We start from the raw sequence: 20,886 nt of genomic DNA on the forward strand, positions 1-20,886 counted from the left end.
CAATGAAATGATTCCTATCAACAGGATTTGTCTGTGCAGCTAAAGCCTGACATATCTTATTAATCCACACTATTAGAGCATCACTGATGTACTGAAACACATCAGTAGCAAAGTTGTTGCACTGGGTGAAATGTTCCTTCGGTATAATGAACACGGCAATAAATACGCAGCTTTTAATTTATTGGTTGAACTAAAAAGGCTAAAAAAAAATTTAAAAAACTGAAACACAACTGACACAATGTCCAAGATTTCAAGGTGACGTCTTTTAATAATAGTAATTAAGTAATAAACTGATGAGATGAGACTGAATTTGTGATATTCTTCCAAAAGAAAGTTTCAGATTAATTTCCAATCAACTAGTCCTTTCAGCTCTGGATGAAAGCATATATTTAGAATGTGTTTTTAAATAGTTATGTTGTTGGCATTGAGGCAGAGTAAAGGTGTTGAAGTTTGAAAGTATTTAGACATTTTGGAAGTTTGGAACTTTTCAAGTGATTTGTTGACAATACTATGCAGAATATTTCCTGCCTTGGCGTTTAACAGGAGAAATATTTGGGAATTTTGGACAACTGGAAGTGAATAGTAAATTCTAGCTATTCCCATTTGGCCCAAAAGTCGAAACCAGGTCATTGGAAGTGATGTTATTATGGCTATAGGTAGTCTGACAGTGCGCTCTTTCACATCCAACAGTGGTTACGTCATGGTTTTTGTTATTTCAGTGGTGCACCTCTCTTTCCATTTCTCTCTTGCTTTCTCTCTCTCTCTCGCCCCATCTCTAGCTCTCTCTCCATCATCAATCTCCTTCCCACTCTCGGCGTCCCACCCTCTCCTCTTCTTTCGGCTGTCTCCTCCCTCACTCATGCGTTCCATCTTACCCACCCACCTCACCTCTCACTCTGCCTCATTTAATAACATTTTTTGTAACTCCCTTCTCTTTCTGCTTCCCTTTTCTCTCACTTTTCCCCCCATACACTCTGATTATTTTTCCAGACAGACTTCATTCCTCAGAAACTTCAGAACTATATTCACAGACTCTTCCCACAACTTTCTGCCTCTTCAAATTGCAGGTTTTCAGTGTGAATTGTAAGAAGCACAGCAGACCGAACTTCCTGCCGCAGTAATTTGTCACTATATCATAATTTCGCTGAAAAGGTATTTCACTTACGAGCAATTGCAAATAATTGGAAGATGATTCATGTTTATTCAAAGAAAGCTTCCTGCATGGCTGCAATGTACATATCTTTAGTTATTAAGAGATTCACAAAGATTTCTCGTGTCCTCATGTTGACAGCAATAATTCCTGGTCTCTGGGGCTCAGGTGCATGACACACACACACAACTTGATACCTCGAGTGGCAGTTTATTTTCTCATACTTTCTGAAGCATTTTGACTCTGTCACCCTTCACCCCCTCGTCCGTTCATATCAGTTCAGCACAGACACGCTTTGAAGAACTCATCAAAATCCAACCACAGGATGCTGCAGCCCATCTCTTTTCCAGACATAATTGAGGTTTGCAGGTCTGAAACAAAGCAAAGTCTTGTCTTGACTCATTGACAGCGAAGCTTAATACTTAAACCATACGTGCACTCGCACAGATGTGGAGATGAAAAGTATCAGGGTGTCATTTCTGAGGGTCTTAAAAGGGTTGTCTTTAAAATGTGGGCTGTTTACTGAAATAGATCATACACACCTACAAAACAACACCTAAACAGATCTAACACATTCATGCACTAAGACTATAAAGCAGCTTGCGCTCTCCTGTCAAGCAACACTATTTCCTTTTGTCCACACATACCTTGCCAATGTAGCCACGCGTCCACTTAACGGCAAAAAGAAAATAAGAAACTACAGCTGATTTTAGATCTCCAGCCTAAGAATAGATAATTGTTAGCTAAGTGATCCAAAGACTTTGATGTAAGTCACATGTAAGTGGTTTTAATAAGTGGAAAAAAAAAGTCCACCAACATTAAAGATGACTCAACCTCCCATTTTACCGCATTTGACCCATGAAGTGTAATTATTTAACTCAAATGTTTTTTCTTATTCCACAACTTGTGTTATTATGTGGAAACTCAATGATATTTGTGTTTTCAGACGCGTACAACAGGTTATTACAAAGATCAGCAATCAGACGTTACTCCACTTGAACCTAAACTCAATAAATGACTCGTTCAAACCAACTAACATGCAACAAGATTCTCTGACACGCCGGACAACCACAGTTGCCCTTAGACGGCCGAGTGGTAGAGAATAGCACTAATGCTGCGCACTCAGGACACACCAGCTGCTCCCGTTTCCAATAAAGTGTGGTGGGGTCAAAAGTCAAAGTACACAGGTCACAACCTGCAGAGGGGTGAGCAGCCTACATCAATGATGCAACCAAACTGTCCCTTGCCATGTATAAATAGCTAGAGTTGTAACTGCAGGCTCCCCATGGCATCTCCATGAGCACTCAGTTAGTCACTGGGATTTATATCCTCAGGAACAAGAGTCATTCCTGCTCAAACTATGGGCTCAGTCCTGAGGTCTGATGGGGAGATCAAGGCTGTTTGGTTTGGCCATGTGTCCCCTCTGCAAACAGGAGTGGTCCTGGAGATTATCATATTAAAGAGACTATAGAAAAGGGTGTTGCTGCTGCATCTAAAAGTCAGAGGAAGTGTTGTTTTAACATCAGTGGTGGAAAGTAAGATAGTTTTACTCAACTATAAACCTGCTGTAGAGTTTTGAAAAGGTATATGGGGTTAGGGTTTGCACTGCTGTGATTATAGTTGAAGTAGTTATAATAACCAGTCTATACTTATAATTACAACACTAAATGTCAAACATTTAATTACGGTAAGCTGCACATGGATATGCTTTGATGCACAGAGGTTCAGTGTCTTGTTGCACTTGCAAACTTGTTCTTAGACAATCAGTTTCTCAACACTAATCAGTGTGTAAACTCATAAAGTTGACCTGTTATGTGACCGGTCATTACACACATCACAGCGGTGCTCAAATATAAATGATTTAAAAAATTCAACATCAAGGTCTTGTTCCAGAAATCTTGACCAGGCTATGCTCAAGATAATCCACAGACTTTGTTCCCTATCAATATAATATTTTGTTCCAACTATATTAATTGATAAATTGATTAAAATTTGCATTTTTGGAATCAAATTTACATTTTCCTCTTAATTAAAATGTAAGAAGCAGAGTTAAAATATTCAAGCGGCATTTCTTTGAATCGCTCAAACCAATATGACACAGAGAAACTGTCCATTCCTTGTTTGAGTCTCATCCACCGTGAGGGAGAACGTCCCAAACGGTCAAAAGCTCTCTCGTGAAGTGGATGAGAGTCCTGAAAAGGCAAACCTCAACTGTCTTCTCGACGTTACTCCAACTGTCGTACATGTTCATCTCACAGTGTCAGTAAAACAATCTGCATGCTGCAAGCCCTCAATCTCAACCACGGTCATCTCTTCTTTTCCCACAGTCCTCTCAGATCACGTTCCAACAAGTCAGTCTCATATGAGTTTAATACACAGAAGTCAATACATCTTATTACATCCAAAAGTGTGACAGCCCAGTGGACAAACCAGGTGAGACACCTGGCCCCACCTGTGCTTCTACAGTGTTCCATCAGGGCTGCAGCTAATGCCTTTTTTTTCCCGCAATATTGTTATCTGTCGCAATTGTTGTTGTTTTTTATTTGAAGCAGTCAAAAATCCAGCTCCCCAAAGCCAAAATGTACTTGTTTTGTCCAACAGTCCAAAACCAAAAAAATATGTATCTGACTATTCTCATATTTGAGAAGTTGGGACCAGCACATTTGGGGATTTTTTTCCCCCCTTAAAAATTATTGAAAAATGTTTTGATTATGAAAAAGATGTATTTTCTTTTGATCAATTAAACGATGTAGGAGATGTCATGAACTCTTGTCATTTAATATTAGAGAATGACCAAGTAGGGAGAGTATCAAGTATTATTGTAAGAACTGCCATAACTTCATGAACCATTAAGTGTGTAGTAACCAATAATGCCTTCAACATGTATTACTCGTGGGGCTTTTTATACACATTTTGCATTATTATCATGCATTATTTGTGCATTACACTTGAATTTTTTTGGGATAATATATCTTATCTTGTGGATTGAATCTTCCCCACGTAATCCTTTTTACATGATATGGATTTTTTTGTGTCTTTGAAATTGAATGGCTTATACTTGTGACGATGTGCTCATTGTTGTACTTTATTAAATGTTCACATGCATCTGATGTACACCACCATCACCTTAAGGTATACCTTCAAATATGACACTGTCTAGTATTTTTCTGTCACTTAACTTTCCCACACAAAATATAATATGTGCCTTTACAACAGTCTATATATTGAAAAAGATCACAGATCTGCCTTTCAAAATTAAAAAAAGCGCCTTCAATTAGCGTAACAAAGTGAGCCTGACGTCGCTATCGATGAGCGATGCAGGGGAGAAAGGGGGTGGCACCAAGGTTACGGGGAAAAGTTTCAGAGTTGTTTTTGGGTTCAGTAGCAGCACGTGGAGAAAGGAGGGGTCTGAGACCGGAATAATGGAACCTGGGAGACAAAATGGGAGGGAAACGGTGCTCAGATTTCAGCCCGACGGGGGGTAAAGGGGCCGGACTGATATTTGGGAATATACGAAGATTCATTGAAGGCAACGGAGACATAAAAGTACAGCGTCTGGCCCGAAGCGGTCGGTGCTGAATTTCTGCTGCAGGTCCAGGTCCTGCCGCTGGATTCCCTCATTGGCTTTTGGGAACTGTGAATATCGAATGTTTCGGTTTTGTAACTGGGGACACACACACTAAATACTGCGAGAAGCCTCCGATATCTTGGCATTTTCCTTTCTCCCTCGTGGGCCCTGCATGTCTAATATTTAGACATGTTCAACTTTATGGATTCGAGGACTGTACTGCTACTTGTAGCAACCCAAGTTTGTCTATTAGCCATTGTAAGATGTCAAGAGGACGAACGTAAGTGATAATTTCATTTATCTCAAACAGCTATAAAGAAAAGTGATGAAAAGCTATAAAGTTGTCATAAAGTGTATTTTCCGTTGCAACAGGTTGATATTTAAGTGAGTCACCTGAGCTCTTAGTTTAGTGCTTGTGTTCGTGCTTGGAGTGATTTGTTTTTTGACTCGCAACTATTACGCACAAAAGTTCATGATTGTTTGGGCACTCTGTTGCAGGCAAAGTTAATTGATTGATAATAATTGTAGACCTTCTGTCTACCAAGTGTGCTGATCTTATTGTAGCTGCAGGTGCGATACAACTCAAAATAGCAGAGGACGTTGTGGACGTGCGTAAAAGGAATGCAGTGGATGGAGAGATGTGGCAAGTTTACGCAAAATAATGCGCACTGGGCAGGTGACGTTAGTTATCTTGTTTCTGTAGAGTCATTTTGTATTTATATCAATTAGTTGTTGCAGTAGTTATTCATTCTTGTGGAAGTTTAGACTATGAAAATCATAAAGATTGAGATTTGTATCCCCTACAGTGGAGCCAAATGGCTTACCCTACCTCCCCCTCCTTCCTTGGGTTAAGCTGCCAGACACCTGTGGGTGCTTTAGGGGCCTTGACGGGCTCTCGTTTTAGCTGCAGATTCACTTAATAGAGAGGGTGAGGGGGAGGGGGGGGGGGGGGGCAAAAAGTGAAAGGTGGTCAGGCTCAAGGGCCTTTGGTAAAAAGTGTTCACATTCCATTGTAGTCAGAGGGCATCCAGGCGGATCCTGGCTTGTTGGGGCGGAAAGGTGAACTAATAATCAAAATTTACCTAAAAGGGGATTTTAAAAGCCGTTCATTTCATATTGTCTCTATTTAGAATCTAATAGGCTTTATATCATTCTTCATACCTGCAGACTTGCTACTCTCTGCGGTTATTTGAATAAAACTGAAATAGGATAGGATTCCTCATCAGTATTGATCTTAGCATCCTCGAGGGATATTTGAGCTCAAAGGTACGCCAGCAGATTGGAGCCAGAAATATTTTTTCCATGTGATTTCAGGATTTCCATCTGCGTAAAAGATTACCCATAAACTGTGACAGTCAGCCCAGGGAGAAACAGAGCTGTGGTGCAAGAGATAGGTGATTGGAAAAATATAAAGGACTTTTAAAGCAATGCAAAGGTGTATTTTCCAAGAAGAAAATGGGGAAAAGCAATTGCAAGTCTCAGATTACCCTTTCAGAGGTAAAGTCCCCAAGATATAATGCCTTTCTTTCCTCGGCGTGAACTGGAGACAGACATGTATCTGAAGTGGTAAAGAGGTCTGATTTTGACCTTAGCACAGCACTCAGAGGGGACAGGGGTTCTTTACCCATCAGCTGTGTGGCCACTGACTGAGGAGCCCATTAAGCTAATCAGGTGAAAGTAGGAGAGGTCAAGGGCCTGAAAGTTACCAAATATAGTGAAAACAGAGTGGACTCTAGTGTCCTCGAAGTACACCTGGGTTCACTTTACTATTTTCATTGTTCATTTTACTCCCCTGGAAAACAGTATGGCTGCCAACACATGGGAGAGGAGACTTGCAAAGTATCCTCAGTGACGAAAAGCCAGCTTTCTCTCAACTCTGCTGTATACAGAGGAGCCCTTGTCCCAGAATATCAGGAGAATCTTTCATATTTGAGAGCCAATGAAAGGACAGGTGCAGTCTTTTGACAGTGCATCAAGGCCTGCAAAAGTAAATGTGAAACCTGCAAGGTATGTGCATGCAGGGTGACCATTTTTTTTTCTCTCTCTGGCGTGTTTGAATTGGCATCGGACACAGCTATGGCTTCCAGAAGGGGTTTAAAGTGTGCCCCATGTTTATACAAGGCAATAGTTTGTGAATTGGCCACTCTGTCCCTTTCCAGAAAGACCTCATTCATTGCTGCTGAGGTCCATCAGGTTACCTAGACTTAAGTAGGGCTCAAAGGTAAATATAGCTACTGTACTTGCTCCTTCTCCTCTCACACTCTCGGCAGTCCGAACCTTGAGGTTTTTCTTTTTGGTGAGTCGACCACCTTCACCCCTCAGTGCAGGTTCAGAGGCTACAATCAGAGCATTGCTTTGAGCAACTGTTTGGCCTTCTGTTGACTTTTTAGTAAGCTGTCAGACTGAAAAATGAACAGGGATATAGCAACTTACTGAATCCATGCTAACGTTTTCCTGAGTGGTGTCATTTAGAGCAAGTACAGTACCTGTATTGAAGCATGCCCAGCCATCACATTCAGCTGTGTCTTTGCCAAGCGGTGGTCTGAATAATCTAAACATGTTTCACTTACTGAATGAAAAGTCTGTTTAGGGTGTCTCCCGCGATGTAAACTCGCCCGATATTTATCTTGTGGAGGAATTTAGGCACATGGTCCTGTGAAGTTATTGGAGGTTTCCTGCAGGTCTCGCTCAGCTGTGGTTCTGCGATGTTACACTGCCACCCAGTGACTGTTTAAGAGGTTACTTGTTTGTGATTTCCATAACAGTGTTGGTTATTGATAAATGGAATGTTGGAACAAGAGATCGTTGCTTGTTTAAGATGGCTTTTGGGATGATTTTTAGTTTTGCCTTTAATCAATAGTCGTGGTGTGTTGTTGGTTGGCAGACAGAACACGTGGAGGGAAGAGAGAGGGTGACATGTAATAACAGCTGGATTTAAACCAGGGAGGTTGTGGTTTATGCCGACAAGAGCTGTACCGATTAGTCAATTAATCTGTTAATCATTTGATAATAAGAATTCAGAGACTTTTTTGAAAAAATATTTATTGTTTAAGTCATTTCTAAGCAAAAGCTTTTGCTTTAAATGAAATGTGACGATATAATGCTTATAAAGTAAATATTGTTGTGATTTAGACTGCTAAACAACTTGAATATATCTTGAGCTATGACATATTTAAGAGGCATTTTTCCACTATATACTCTGACATGTCGTAGACAAATGATGAGTTGATTAAACAATACCAATATAATGGGCATACATCATTATTAGTTAAAGCCCTAATGGAGACTGTGAAACCCCAGAATATTGGTTTAAGTGTAGAAATTGTGTTGATGAGACATTTTAATTGTTAAAAGTTAGTCAATAGGTTTTTTTATACATGAAACACGTAGGTGATCAGAGATCAAGCTCAATGAAATGTCAAATGTCAAATGTAATTATTTTCAAGAATAATCTGTTTTTGGATTAGTATTCACTTAGGTTTAACATGTTGTTTTTTCTCATATGCACACTGTGAGGAACCTGTTGATGCACTTGCATATGTTTACCATCTCAACAAAACATTATTTACTTTGCTTCATATCTTTACATTATGTTATGAGTAACAGTAAATATGCTCGTTGTTGTTTATGAGTAACACATTGCAGTGACTGCATTTCATACCTGATGCATAATATCCTTTTTCCTCCCACCATCCACCTGCCTCACACACAGAGGAGGATGTTATTAGCTGTTTACAAGATGGACAGCGCTATAGCGACAAGGACGTGTGGAAACCAGAGCCTTGTCGCATCTGTGTGTGTGACACTGGAACCGTCCTGTGTGATGAAATTGTCTGCGAGGAGCTAAGAGACTGCCCCAAACCTGAAATCCCATTCGGAGAGTGTTGCCCCATCTGCGCTGCTGACCAGTCTCCACCCATTGGTCGTAATTTATTTATCTCACACCTCTCATAAATAAATTACTCTACAAGATCATATTGTTTATTCTGGGGAGAAAATGACACACAGGGGATTTGGTGTTAATCAAAGGTTGGCCATTAACTATTTAACACTTAATGGATTGAATAGGATCAATACTATATTTCAACCTTTGATTTGAATCCAGTTTTCTATCCCCAAAGCAAACAATCGGTGAGAAATAAAAGACAACAGTGACACATCTGAGCAGATTTCAGTGAAGTGCTACCTCAACGTAATTTTTCCATAGCCGGCTCACCTTGGCCCCATCTTGTTTGAATACTCTCCCCTTCCACGAGTATTATGAAAACATGTGGGAGTCATTAAGGAAATACCTCAGTCAAGCAGACGCAGCCTCACATTTCTTCTCTATATCCTCTCTGAAGATTTCTGCAGATCCAATGGCAAGACAAACTGTGAGACTCTACTGAGACTTTTGGAAGGAGCTATTCACCACATTTAAAACTGCCATTTTCTCCTGAGAGGTCAGCTTTGGAAATACAAACACCACCAGTTGAGGAGCATACGTGAAATCAGAAGTGTCACTGTTTGCAATGCATGCTTGTGGATTAAAATGCTTTGTAATATACATTAAAGGCTAAATGAAGTGCTAAGTAAGAAGTATGTAACATGTTCAGCCTCATTTTAAGTTAACATCTACCTTAAAATAGGGCTGGCTATTGGCAATAAACCCAGTCCTACCCTGAAGAATAAGCAATCTCATGGTTTATCGATATTGCTACTTAACAATGCTTATTAGAATGCTTTTGAAAAATGAAAACAAAAATCCGGTGATGGCCTCCATCAGATTTAATGATCTAAAATTGCCTATTACTATTCTTTTGCTTCCTATCTTTCCCTTTTACCTGCAGCTGTTTTGCTTCTGCTTCGAGCTCTTGAGATGGTGATTCAACCAACACTTTTTCAATCCTGATGGGCTCTTCGGGTGCCACAAATGTGATTTGGTGGTGGTCGTTATGTAGTTTAATTTAAGAAAGTATAATTGGCCATCAGCGCATGTCGACTTCCTGGGTCTTGTGTGACCTTCATGGATTGTATTTGTATAATCCATTCGCTAACTGGGATCTGTGTTTTTTTCCCCTCTGACCTACTTGACCACATAACAGGAGCACCTGGAGCTAAGGTGAGACCCCGAAGGATATTAAGATGATGTGTGTGAGTGTGTGTGTGCGTGTGTAGTTATGTCCGTGTGATCATGACGCTCTATATGCTTGTGTGTGTGTGTGTGTGTGTGTGCAAAAGGAAGCTCGCCAGCACCTGCAATTAAATCTGTATCTCTTCCAGACTCACATCAGTGCTGCAGGACTTCCCTGTAGTTTATGGATTTAGATGAGACTTTGATGTGGAAGAGCTCTGCCAGATGGATAATAGTTATTTCCTCCTTGACACTGTGTGCCTTATTTATGTATCTGAGGATACTGTATGGGATACTTATTCTCAAAATGTTGCCATTGACCAGTTTCCTTCAAAGTTTTGGACATGCTGTGCAAATAGTTTTTCAGTGGCAGGGTTATAAAATATGTGGAAGAAAAGTCAGATGAATGAAAAAGAATGTTTCAAAAATCCTAATTGCTGTTTCTTTGCTTTATCCTCACAACATCAGGGTCAGAAAGGTGAACCCGGAGACATTACCGATGTAAGTTGGCACAACACAATATAATACGACTCGTCAATCTCACCTGAGAATGTTCTTTTGTGATTTGTTGAATCGTTTGGAGTTTCATGTCTGAGGTAGAGATTTATTTGAAACACTCACAACCCTTTATTGGTAGTCACTAGTGGAGGAAGTATTCAGATTATTTACATAGGTAAAAAAGTAGCAATACAAAAATACACCACAACAAGTACATGTCCTGCATAGAAAATGTATTATTAGCAGAATGTGCCCAAAGTAGTACAGTATGTTGTTTAAATGGACCTGTGAGCATTATGCTATTAGAATTTCACTAAACCAAAAATAATACTGACGCATTTATGTCAGTGTGTCGAAATTTACTGTGAACTTCAACTATTTCAGGTTCTATTGGGCAGTTTATTCTATACTAGTGCATCATATTGTATAAATATTGATATGCTCAGTGTGTAAAATCCAAATCTGCAAAGTAATTTGTTCAGAAAGCTGTCAAATAAAGGGAATCGCAAGTACAAATATGTTTAGCTAATATGTAGTGTCGTAGCAGAATCAACTTTTTGTAATAGAAATACTCAAGCGCCTTAAATTTGTGCTAAAGTTTCATTACATCACTGTTGTTGCACGCTATCTCTGGCAGTGGATTTGTCTACGAGTTGGTCGTAATGAGAGGAATACGAATATAATTTTATATTAATAGCACCACTCTAAGACACGAATTAGGTCAAGTGAAATAGAGCCGAGGCAGGTCTTTTGCCCACGCGTCAGGAAGACAGCCAAGCACAGTAAGGCCTCCATACAATCCTCCGTAAAGAGCCTCAAAGGCCATCGGAGAAAAAAAGTAAACTCCCTGCTGCTGCAGCGCCGCACCTGGAAATGCTTTACTCCCCACCCTCCTCCCCAGAGGAAATACAAGTGCATGACCGGAAATAAGAAGGCAGGCATTGTTTATTGTATGTTTCTTATAATGCTTTGCCCGAAGACATTAGCAATTAACAAGCTCGGTCTGATGAAATAAAGATAATGTTTCCCCTACATGGGCAAAGTGATCTAAACGTCACGTGTCCAAATACATCTGGTGAATGTAAGCTTTAGAGGTTTGGCTTAATTTAGCATTCAGTCTGTGCACTGCAACAAGCTTTCATATGCTACAATTACATTGTCTGACATATTTTCTTTTTCTCTTTTCTTCTATCCTTTGCTCGACCAGGTTGTAGGCCCAAGAGGACCAAGTGGTCCAATGGTATCCACCAATTTCTGCATTTACACACCTTTTCTTGGAAAGCTTTTACAAGTTGTATAGATCATTTGAAACAGAAACAGTCTGCGTTGAAAGTACCCATATTGGTGTTACAATCTGATCTGACGTAACTGCAGCAGAGTTCACAGCTGTTTCTGCAGCTCACACGTACACGAGGTAACACCTGAAGTTACCGGCTATCTCCCGTTCACCAGGGCCCACCAGGAGAGCAAGGACAACGTGGACCGAGAGGAGACAAGGGAGAGAAGGTCAGTTTGAAAAAGAAAAAGAAAAAAATCACTCCCCCGTAATGTCATTTTCACACCAAAAAATAGACCCACAAGCGGCTCTTTTCAGAAGTACAGTATGTCCTATTGAATCTGATGGCTTTAGGTCTTTTCGGGGGTGAGGAGGATGGGGTACCTGCTACGTCTTGCAGGTCCGCAGAATGGCAGCCTTTCATTGAGCCGCTCAGTCTCACTAGTCATGTGTCGTTTCCATTAGGCTGTGTGGTCTACTGACGTCTGGGTTGTTTAACAAATGTGGGACTGTCAGAGACTCATAATGTATTTCTGTGCTCCTCTCTGGGGCCCTGAAGTCAGTCAGCGGGGGAAATGAATGTCGCCGCACTCCGCCAGGCTTTGATCATTGCATTAACCTAACAACACTTGGATGTGAGAACGGCTGCAGGCGAGGAGTTTATCTCTTGTACTCTTGTTTGTACAGATTTAAGCACAAAGCGTGTTGAGTTTTGAGTTTTGGCCAGCAGAGGTTAAGCAGCCTTTTCGGTGTTCAGCACATTCTTTGCTCAGGATCCTCTTGCATTTGTCAAAACATGCTCAGAGGTATGCCAGGTAGTCTGATCGGGTCTGATAAATCATCAGCATGCTCGACATATAACCTCTGTATCTTAGTGGGTGAAAGCTTTAAATATACGGTTTGGTTCAGTTCAACTCTCTTTTTGCCACAAGCCAGTCAGGTGGAGTCGAGTTTACTCTTGCAGAGCGTCAGCGGCGCTTGGAGAAGGTTCAACTGAGCATTCAGCTTCTGTCAACGGTTTCTGACGAAAGCAGTCGAGTGGTGTGTTGTCTGCCAGCAGCTGTGTAATGGTTTATCCTAAGTACTACTCAGTTCAAATGTCGGCACAATGGACTGAAAGTAATCAATTGTAACTGGTACCGATTGTTATTTAACACTTGTACTCACGGATGTTTAGAAAGTTAGTGACATTTATATACTAATAATATGTTTACAACCAAACTGGATGATTGTTTTACTCAATGATATGACTTTTATTTGAATTTCTTATTAAATGTGTGTTCTTAGTTTTCAAAAATCACATTGCAAATATAAAAATATAAAATATAACCTTGTTTTTTTGAGGAGGGCAGAAATTATTTGTAGATTAATTAGTAAATTGATCAACAGAAAAATTATCAACAGCTATTTTGATCATCTTTTAAACTAAAAATGCCATAAATCTACTATTTTTGGATTGTCATATCTGATTTGTCCTTTGCTGTTTCTTTTGTTTTCTATGACACAAACTACTTTTATTTCATTTTTAGACATTTGAATATGTCAACTTGTATTTTTTTACTTTTTTCTCCAAAAAAATTCCATATAGGTTGAGCTTATTCTTAGGCGTTCGCATCATTTGGTCATCTTAGTTTACAATCATCTTATTGATCATTTGGCAAGAGTCATTGATTCATTTGAATATTATCTATCTATTTCAGGGAACCCTTGGTCCTCGTGGCAGAGATGGTGAGCCTGGCACCCCAGGAAACCCCGGGCGCCCCGGACCTCCAGGACCGAATGGACCCCCTGGCCTTGGTGGAGTGAGTATCCCATGACATATAGGGGTGGGGTAGCATTCACTGCAGACATGCGAGCTGACAGGTTGAACACTGATGCAAGGCCAAGAATGGGTTCACTTCGACCGGGTGGAATGAGCAGAGAGAATGGGAAAGTGCAGCGAGGAAATAATCCAAGGAGCACAAAAGATGTGGGAAAGTTCTGGCATTGGGAGGAGACAGAAAGACAACAGCGAGTAGATGCAGAGAGAGAGAATAGATCGAATGCCTCTCATTCTTTGGAAGAGAAAAGGAGGGAGGAGGTGGAGTGAGGGGAGGGGAGGTGGAAGGGCAGGAGGCAGTATGGTAGACTTTGGGAGGGGAGGGGAAGGAGCTTTTTTGGGGGCGAGAAACAAGGAGACTCTTTGTGAAGGAGAGAGATGACTACTGTTCACATGCCCTCTGTCTCTCCTCTGTCTGCATCAGGATTCACATAATAAGCTCTGCTGCTCACATTCTATTAAAAGCTGATCCCCTCTCCTGCCAAAATGACACCGCATCCTCCCTCATTTTTGTGTTGGCCTTCCATATATTCCAACTCAATGCTTTAACCTGCAGTCAGCGTGACCTTAAAAAGACTTAATTTCCCTGATAAATCATGAATAAATATGTAAAAGGCACATGAACAACCTGTCTTTTCTTTTGCCTTTTCCAGAACTTTGCTGCTCAGATGGCTGGTGGTTTTGACGAGAAAGCTGGCGGTGCACAGATGGGTGTGATGCAAGGACCAATGGTGAGAGAGCGATGATGAGACCTGCTGCCAATCCCATGTTGTTGTGGGGTTTTTTTTTACAATCGGCTGTTTATATACCTTATCTGCCTGGATGCTACAACCTCAGAGGCGTTTGGAGCAAGACGTTTTTCCTCCTGAAAATCCCAAATCCTAACAGTGAAACTCCTGTGCTTTTACCTTTCTGGAGGAATGAAAACAACTTCCTTACATGAACTAAGGAATCTTCACATGGTTGTTTAATATGAAAACTACTAAATGGACATCATCATCATCATTGTCGTCGTCTTCTCCTCCTGGAAAAGGAGATACCCATGGAGGGTTTAAAATCATCAAGGATGAAAGGAAGCCGTTTCAAGATAAACCACAGCGATTTGTAGCATCGGCCATGTTTTTTCCCCTGCTTTGTTAATGATTAAGCTCCACAGTGTTGGAGACAAGAAACCACAGAGTTTTGGGTCCTGACGGAAAAGAAACACCTCACATGGAGCTCAGAAGAGTCCTTTTATAAATTGAGGAAACAGCTGCTGATCATCATTATATTTGAAGCCCATGAAAAGAACGCTGCTGCCGGGGTATGGCATGGCAGCTCGCCCGAGATGCAGCGAGGAGCACACTGGGAGCTATTTTGGTTTAGATAGCCGCAGAGCAGCTGGGCAGAGTCTCAGCCCAGCAGAAGTATGGGAAGCCAAGAGAGGCGGGGGATTGATCAGATCCCAACAGCTAGCAGCAGTATGTGTGGCTTCACTCCTACGGACTGTCCTTCCGCATGTCTGTCTGAGAGCTCGCCACAATACTGGGCCCTTTTAAAGCCAGCCCACGTTTACATTGGCGATCTGCAGCCCGCTGGGGTGGGGGGAGTGGAGCACTAAAAGAACAGACTGGAAGTCAGTTATAACCCCTTACGCAGATCACCTCCATACCAAACACTCCAACAACGCACCAACTGAAATGTATGCACGCATAAGCGTGCATGTCTCTCAATCACACATTCACAAGTCCAGAAGATATAGAGGCCCATTTATAAGTTTCTACTCGCTGGTTAAAGACTTCCCACACCCACTGAAAGGTGACTTTCATTAGTTTCTTGGGACCACTGTGCGCTGTGACATTTGCTTTGGCTGCCATCGTTGATTTGTCCAGTAAAACCATGACGCTAAAATGTGGGTTCATAAAAGCAAGCCTACTGAAAGCAATATGTTTTTATCCAAGAGGAAAAGCTGTCGCAAGCAATCTGAATCAAACTGTTTTGTCACTGAGAAACTTCGAATTTTGTGAATCTTTATTGACACCACTACAGCCCGGTCGTTCCTTGAAAAGCTGACTTTCTAAAGCTATGGCTATCTGGCTCATCACCTCCATAGAATGTGGTTTTCTCTTGTTGGGCAGCGATGCATGAAGTTGAAGCGTAAATGACTTTGACGTGTGTGAGATTAGGTTCATTCAGAGAGACGTTAGTGGAAGAGATCTCATCTCCTGTTGTAATGCCTGAAATCCAACATTTACACATGAAACATTGATGCAACAGTTCCGTTTGATGTTGTTTCACATTCAATGTCAAAGTGTAAGAAGTCATATGGAGTTCAAACCCTCCTGTAGAGCACCAAAACTGGTGACCTTTGAACTATAGAAACGGGCAACGGGTGGGAAAAAGAGCTGAGAGAAGAAGGAGGGGGCGTTGCCAGTAAAAGGAAAGAGATGGAAAGTGAGAGTGAGAGAAAGTCCAAATGCAGCTGAGGAATTTCAAACGATTTATGGATTTGACAAGTCGAGCCGTTGAGTTTTGTGTGGCTTCAGGGCAAAGCAGGTGATGTAAAGGTGATTAAAGCTTCTAGTCGAGAAAAAAAAGCGTGTCCGTTCTCAGAATCGCAATTGAAAATAAATAATAATTGTGCACTCGTGTTTTATGTCTTTGTCTAGTGAAACAGTTTTTGTTTCTGAAGGATGTGATTAAATGTCGTGAGCCTGATGTTATGTCCTTTGTCTCTTTTCTCTCCCTCAGGGCCCTATGGGTCCCAGAGGACCACCTGGCCCCTCCGGATCACCTGTAAGTACCTCCTGTACGCGCCAGACAACACACGAGCCGCAGGCACCTGCAGACTAGATCCTGTGTACAACCACAGACAGGCCAGGCTGAATCTCATAATAGTAATGTGCTTGCTGCCGTGTACAAACGCCACATTGTCTACTTCCCCTGAGTGTCTTCAAACACAATAATGACCCCAAAATGACCAGTCCCCTTTGCACACTCCGACAAGGTGAGCATACCGCAGGCTGTTCGAGAAAAATGTTTACACCCAGCGAGAATACTTAAGTCTCGCAGCTGCAGACTGGGGGGCTTTTTCCTCTCCACCTGACAATTTACATTTCACAGAGCCGACTGGACTTACTCGCCTTTTGCTGCTCTTGCCCGCACCAACATCTACCTGTAGCTCTCCCAGCCTCCTGAGGAAAGCTATTAAGTTCGAGGCAATGCCATCTGACGTGCTTCAACTTGATGGTTTAATCACCCTGAACCCACATTTGGAGAGACGGGTTTTCTCTCTGGACACATTTGACTGCTTTTAGAGTTTCTAAAAAAGAGATGGCCTTGACATTTGTTGGGTTAAAGTATAATATAGAGAAGCTGCAGTTTGACAGATAGAGATAAAGTGCGCAGTACTATAAGAAGTAGTTTTATGATCATTGTTGATTTAGTTTTACACCGCACTGCTGCAGGTGCATAAGAACTCGATAATATTGAATGTATTTGTACTGCAATTTCCCAAACCTTAAGATATGCTTTTACCACATAACTAATATTTATTATATTTTTCATATAACTGTTGTAGTTGCAAGTAATCTTTCAACATTTATTGCCCCAACTAACTTTTAACATTATCAGACTTTCTTTCGGGTTTTGCTTTTTTGAATAATTGATCATTAATTGATTGCGTGGTCTTTAAAAACTTGGGTAATTCCAGAGTTGCCCGATAAACAGTAGGAAAGTAAAAAGATATTCAATTGAGTATTACCGACGATGAATTAAACCAGCAGAAAATATTGTTTTAGAAGCTGGAACCAGTGAATTCTTTGGTATTTTCGATTAAAAAGTTACTTAAAATGGTAATAATGTTGTTCCTCTCAGACGCTGCATGTAAAGCTTCAGTCTCATCAAACTGCCTCTCTCTTCTTTCTACATCCCAGGGTCCACAAGGTTTCCAAGGCAACCCAGGAGAGGCTGGAGAGCCCGGACAGTCCGTAAGTATCATATAGAGTACCACTCCAGTCCTCCCAGTCTTTACTACATGGTTTATTATAAAGACTTGTTCTATAAAGCCTTTAAACCTCCTCTCCTTTTTTATCTTTGTTTTTTCTTTTCTTCTTCATGTGGAAACTTCAGTCGCTGCTCCGTCAGTATAGCTAAATTACATTTCCACAAAGTCTTCAAACACGTTCTAACCTTTCACTGCTCTCCACTTACTTCTACATCCTCCTCTATTTGACCAGCCAGCTCCTTCAATTTCAACATTTACAACCCTCTACAGTGCTTGCACTGCTCATGCCTCAACCCCCAAAAAAATCTGTGTGACGCCTTCACTCGCTCTCTGGCCCACAGCAGATCTGCAGATTTCTCATTTTCTTTTCCCCCATCTTCTCACTGACAGCTTCCAGAGTTGGCTGCACCTCTCCGGCTCTTTCAGATAATGCCATCCCCATCAAATAACTGCTCTAACACAGAAGACCAACCGCCTTTTATTTAGTTTTCATTTTCTGTTCTTTTTACAAGTCCCACTTTTAGTTTTCTCGACCCGTCATCTCCCCCGTAGCTAAGCTTCCAGAAATCCTTCTGCCCGACCCGTTTGCTCAGTGAGTAGACAATACAGACGGAGTCTCCCCACCGCTGTGTTAATCTGCTCCTGGGGAGTCCAGATATGCAGACTGTGTATTATGATCATTATCGGTGATTAAAATCAGGCTTCCTTCCAGAAAATAACTCGACAGTGGCAGATGGGTCACACACGTTTTTGTGAACACCAGAGATCATTTTGGCTTTTGAAATCACAAGAGCAGAAAATTAGTAACAAGATGTTTTGAATTAGTTGAATCTGGTTGGTGATTTAACCTCACTTATGCTGCCGCAGGGCAGCGTGTTACTTGACATGAGCACTTAGTCAAAGACACGAAGAGACAGAGAGAGAAACGTAATTTAGATGGAAAAATTATATTGGGACCAATAGGCACATCAACACACCACAAGTGACACACATCTGGGCGATGAACTCAGGATTTCGGCCGAGGATATGGAAGTATTTGTTCCATCTTTTTGGACTAATCTTGCCTCTAAATCCTGCAGATGCTGATCTCATTTAAAAGCTATTGTCAGCTGTTGTCTCTGAATATCATTACTTTGATATGCTTTTATACAAACAGAGGCTCAGATTAATCAGAAAACAAATGTCATTGTAATTCAGATCAGCGAGATGATTAACGTCAGACAAAACTGCCACAGCTGTTTATGATTAACAGTAGTAAACACATTAGTGTTGGCAGCTTGTGTCAATGAGTATTACTCATGGCTGTTTGTAAAGAGAGAGTTTTCCCCACATGCTAAGAATTATGAGTCTGAACTATGTGATGTTGCCCTCTGTTGGTTATGAATGTGAACTTGTGTCTCACCTTGTCTTCTCTTCACTAATAGGGCCCCATGGGTCCCCGTGGCCCCCCCGGACCTTCTGGGAAACCCGGAGATGATGTGAGTGTGTCTGTCGCAACTTTATAAAACTGTAAATATATTAAAAACAAGCAGGAACTCTGACCAGGCTGATACATAGTGACGTTTACTTAGTGACTATCCTCATACATTTTGCTGTCATCATCATATTTTGTTAAATATCAACGTCTCTGGTGAATGTCCTCTAAATTTCACTGAAAACCTACAGAAATACTGTCATGTGTATATAGTTTAGGTGAATTAGCGTTCATTTCCTATACCTAACCTTTGACACATAATATTTATATGAAAACATATTTGTTTTCATTTGTTTTAAGGATTCTGGCATAGAGTACAAACAACAGTGTCCCCATTATGAATTGATGTTATTGGTCTTTGTTAGTTCTTCATGTTTTATTTTTACTAAATAATTTAATGTTACTGCTTTTGCATTGGAATAATATCTTCAACATGTACTCCAATACCACCATAAAAATACAGTTTCATAAAATAATGTGCATATGTATTTTACATTGTACTATATATATTGTTTGAATCAAAAATGAACAGTACATTCTGGGTTAAACAGCAACGATGATAGGACTACCTTCAGTGTCATATACATCTAAGCTTTTACCATATTCATTTAATGATTACATTGATCACCAGACTGTACCAGTCAGATATAGAAACAATGAGCGGATCTGTTATTGAAGCTTATATATATTTCTTTATTTGTTCAACATCTAATTGACAGACTGCTTTTTTTACCTGACACAAAAATAATAGACATCAAACATGTAATTCCTACATTCAGCCACATGGTGGCAGCAGACACGACTTCACACTGCGTCCACTAGGAGCACTCACTCTCACCGTCACATCCCCTACATCAAATATACACGACCATATTGCTGTATACTTGCATGAAACTCATGAATTTACATTTTAAATATAACTTTTCCTCTCTGTTTCTGTTTCAGGGTGAGGCCGGCAAGTCTGGCAAAGCAGGTGACCGTGGACCTGCTGGACCTCAGGTGAGATTCATACTGACTGAGCATGTTGGTAAAGAGGAGTCTCACTTATTGCGAGGTTGTATTGTTTGTCTCTCTGGTGATCTACAACTTGCCTGATTTGAGAAAACTGCACAACTTTGAGCTGAATATTTATTTATACTCTAATGAACTTTACATGTGTCATAGTGACGCTGTTACTTCTGAATAATACATTTTTAATATTTTTATAATTTTAGTTTGAGCCAAAACTGGACTTTAAAAGTGCATTTCAATAGTTACCATAATGGACATAAATACTTTTAAACTAGTTTAATGTGTGTGGGGGGAGAGAGACTATGCTGGTGTCATCTGTCTCACTGGTGCCCACTCAGTGAAGGAAACCTTGTTAGCAACATTATTTTATACTTTAAGCTTCATCTTCTTTATTCCATCTGTATGTTTAATAGTGTTCTTACTGCTTTTTTTTGTTTTATCACTGGTCTACTGTTTATTTATATTACTTGATCTTTATCTTTATTTACTTGTGAGCAAGGCTGCTGTACTCCTGTAATTTCCCCACTGAGGGACTAATAAGGGATTATCCTATCTTATCTTTCCCTCTACCTCAGGGGAAGGCAACCTGAGGCTGGCATGCGTTAGCTTAACCTATGGCGTGGCCTGTTATTTACCATATTTAGATATATTTCCCCCCTGCACCTTTATTCAATAACGACCTGCCCTCCTGCCTCTGATTGGCTAGTACTTGTTGCCTTCTTAGCAGAATGTGTTAGGTTAGTTGTTGATGATCAGGATTGGTGGGTTAATGATTTCAACTCAGATCTGGATGTTTTCTTGTATCTCTCATATATAATTACAATGTCCAGATTATGGGAGTATTCTTCTTTTCAAGTTGTTTGTTATTCTCCTGCATCATCTCTCCTCTTGCATCACAGGGATCTCGTGGATTCCCAGGAACTCCTGGCCTGCCTGGCATTAAGGGACACAGAGTGAGTGTCTTGGTCGACTATTCATGATTTCCAGGACCG

The 20,886-nt window shown here is 40.8% G+C and overlaps 1 protein-coding gene across 1 annotated transcript in view; it reads left to right on the forward strand.

Annotated features, from left to right (window-relative positions):
• Positions 1 to 4,577: 4,577 nt before the first annotated feature.
• The window catches only part of col2a1b (collagen, type II, alpha 1b), a 45,577-nt gene continuing 29,268 nt past the window's right edge, over positions 4,578 to 20,886 (forward strand). The window contains exons 1-13 of the mRNA XM_068595160.1: positions 4,578 to 4,998; positions 8,431 to 8,640; positions 9,803 to 9,819; positions 10,300 to 10,332; positions 11,537 to 11,569; positions 11,782 to 11,835; positions 13,306 to 13,407; positions 14,078 to 14,155; positions 16,155 to 16,199; positions 17,339 to 17,392; positions 18,834 to 18,887; positions 19,829 to 19,882; positions 20,794 to 20,847. Coding sequence (XP_068451261.1) covers positions 4,908 to 4,998; positions 8,431 to 8,640; positions 9,803 to 9,819; positions 10,300 to 10,332; positions 11,537 to 11,569; positions 11,782 to 11,835; positions 13,306 to 13,407; positions 14,078 to 14,155; positions 16,155 to 16,199; positions 17,339 to 17,392; positions 18,834 to 18,887; positions 19,829 to 19,882; positions 20,794 to 20,847 — 879 coding nt within the window. The 5' untranslated portion in view covers positions 4,578 to 4,907. The remainder of the gene's footprint in view (positions 4,999 to 8,430; positions 8,641 to 9,802; positions 9,820 to 10,299; positions 10,333 to 11,536; positions 11,570 to 11,781; positions 11,836 to 13,305; positions 13,408 to 14,077; positions 14,156 to 16,154; positions 16,200 to 17,338; positions 17,393 to 18,833; positions 18,888 to 19,828; positions 19,883 to 20,793; positions 20,848 to 20,886) is intronic.

Source organism: Clinocottus analis, unplaced genomic scaffold (genome assembly GCF_023055335.1).
Source record: "Clinocottus analis isolate CAN_PGR_092001 unplaced genomic scaffold, fCliAna1.0.p SCAF_3, whole genome shotgun sequence".
In the NCBI taxonomy this organism is placed as follows: domain Eukaryota; kingdom Metazoa; phylum Chordata; class Actinopteri; order Perciformes; family Cottidae; genus Clinocottus; species Clinocottus analis.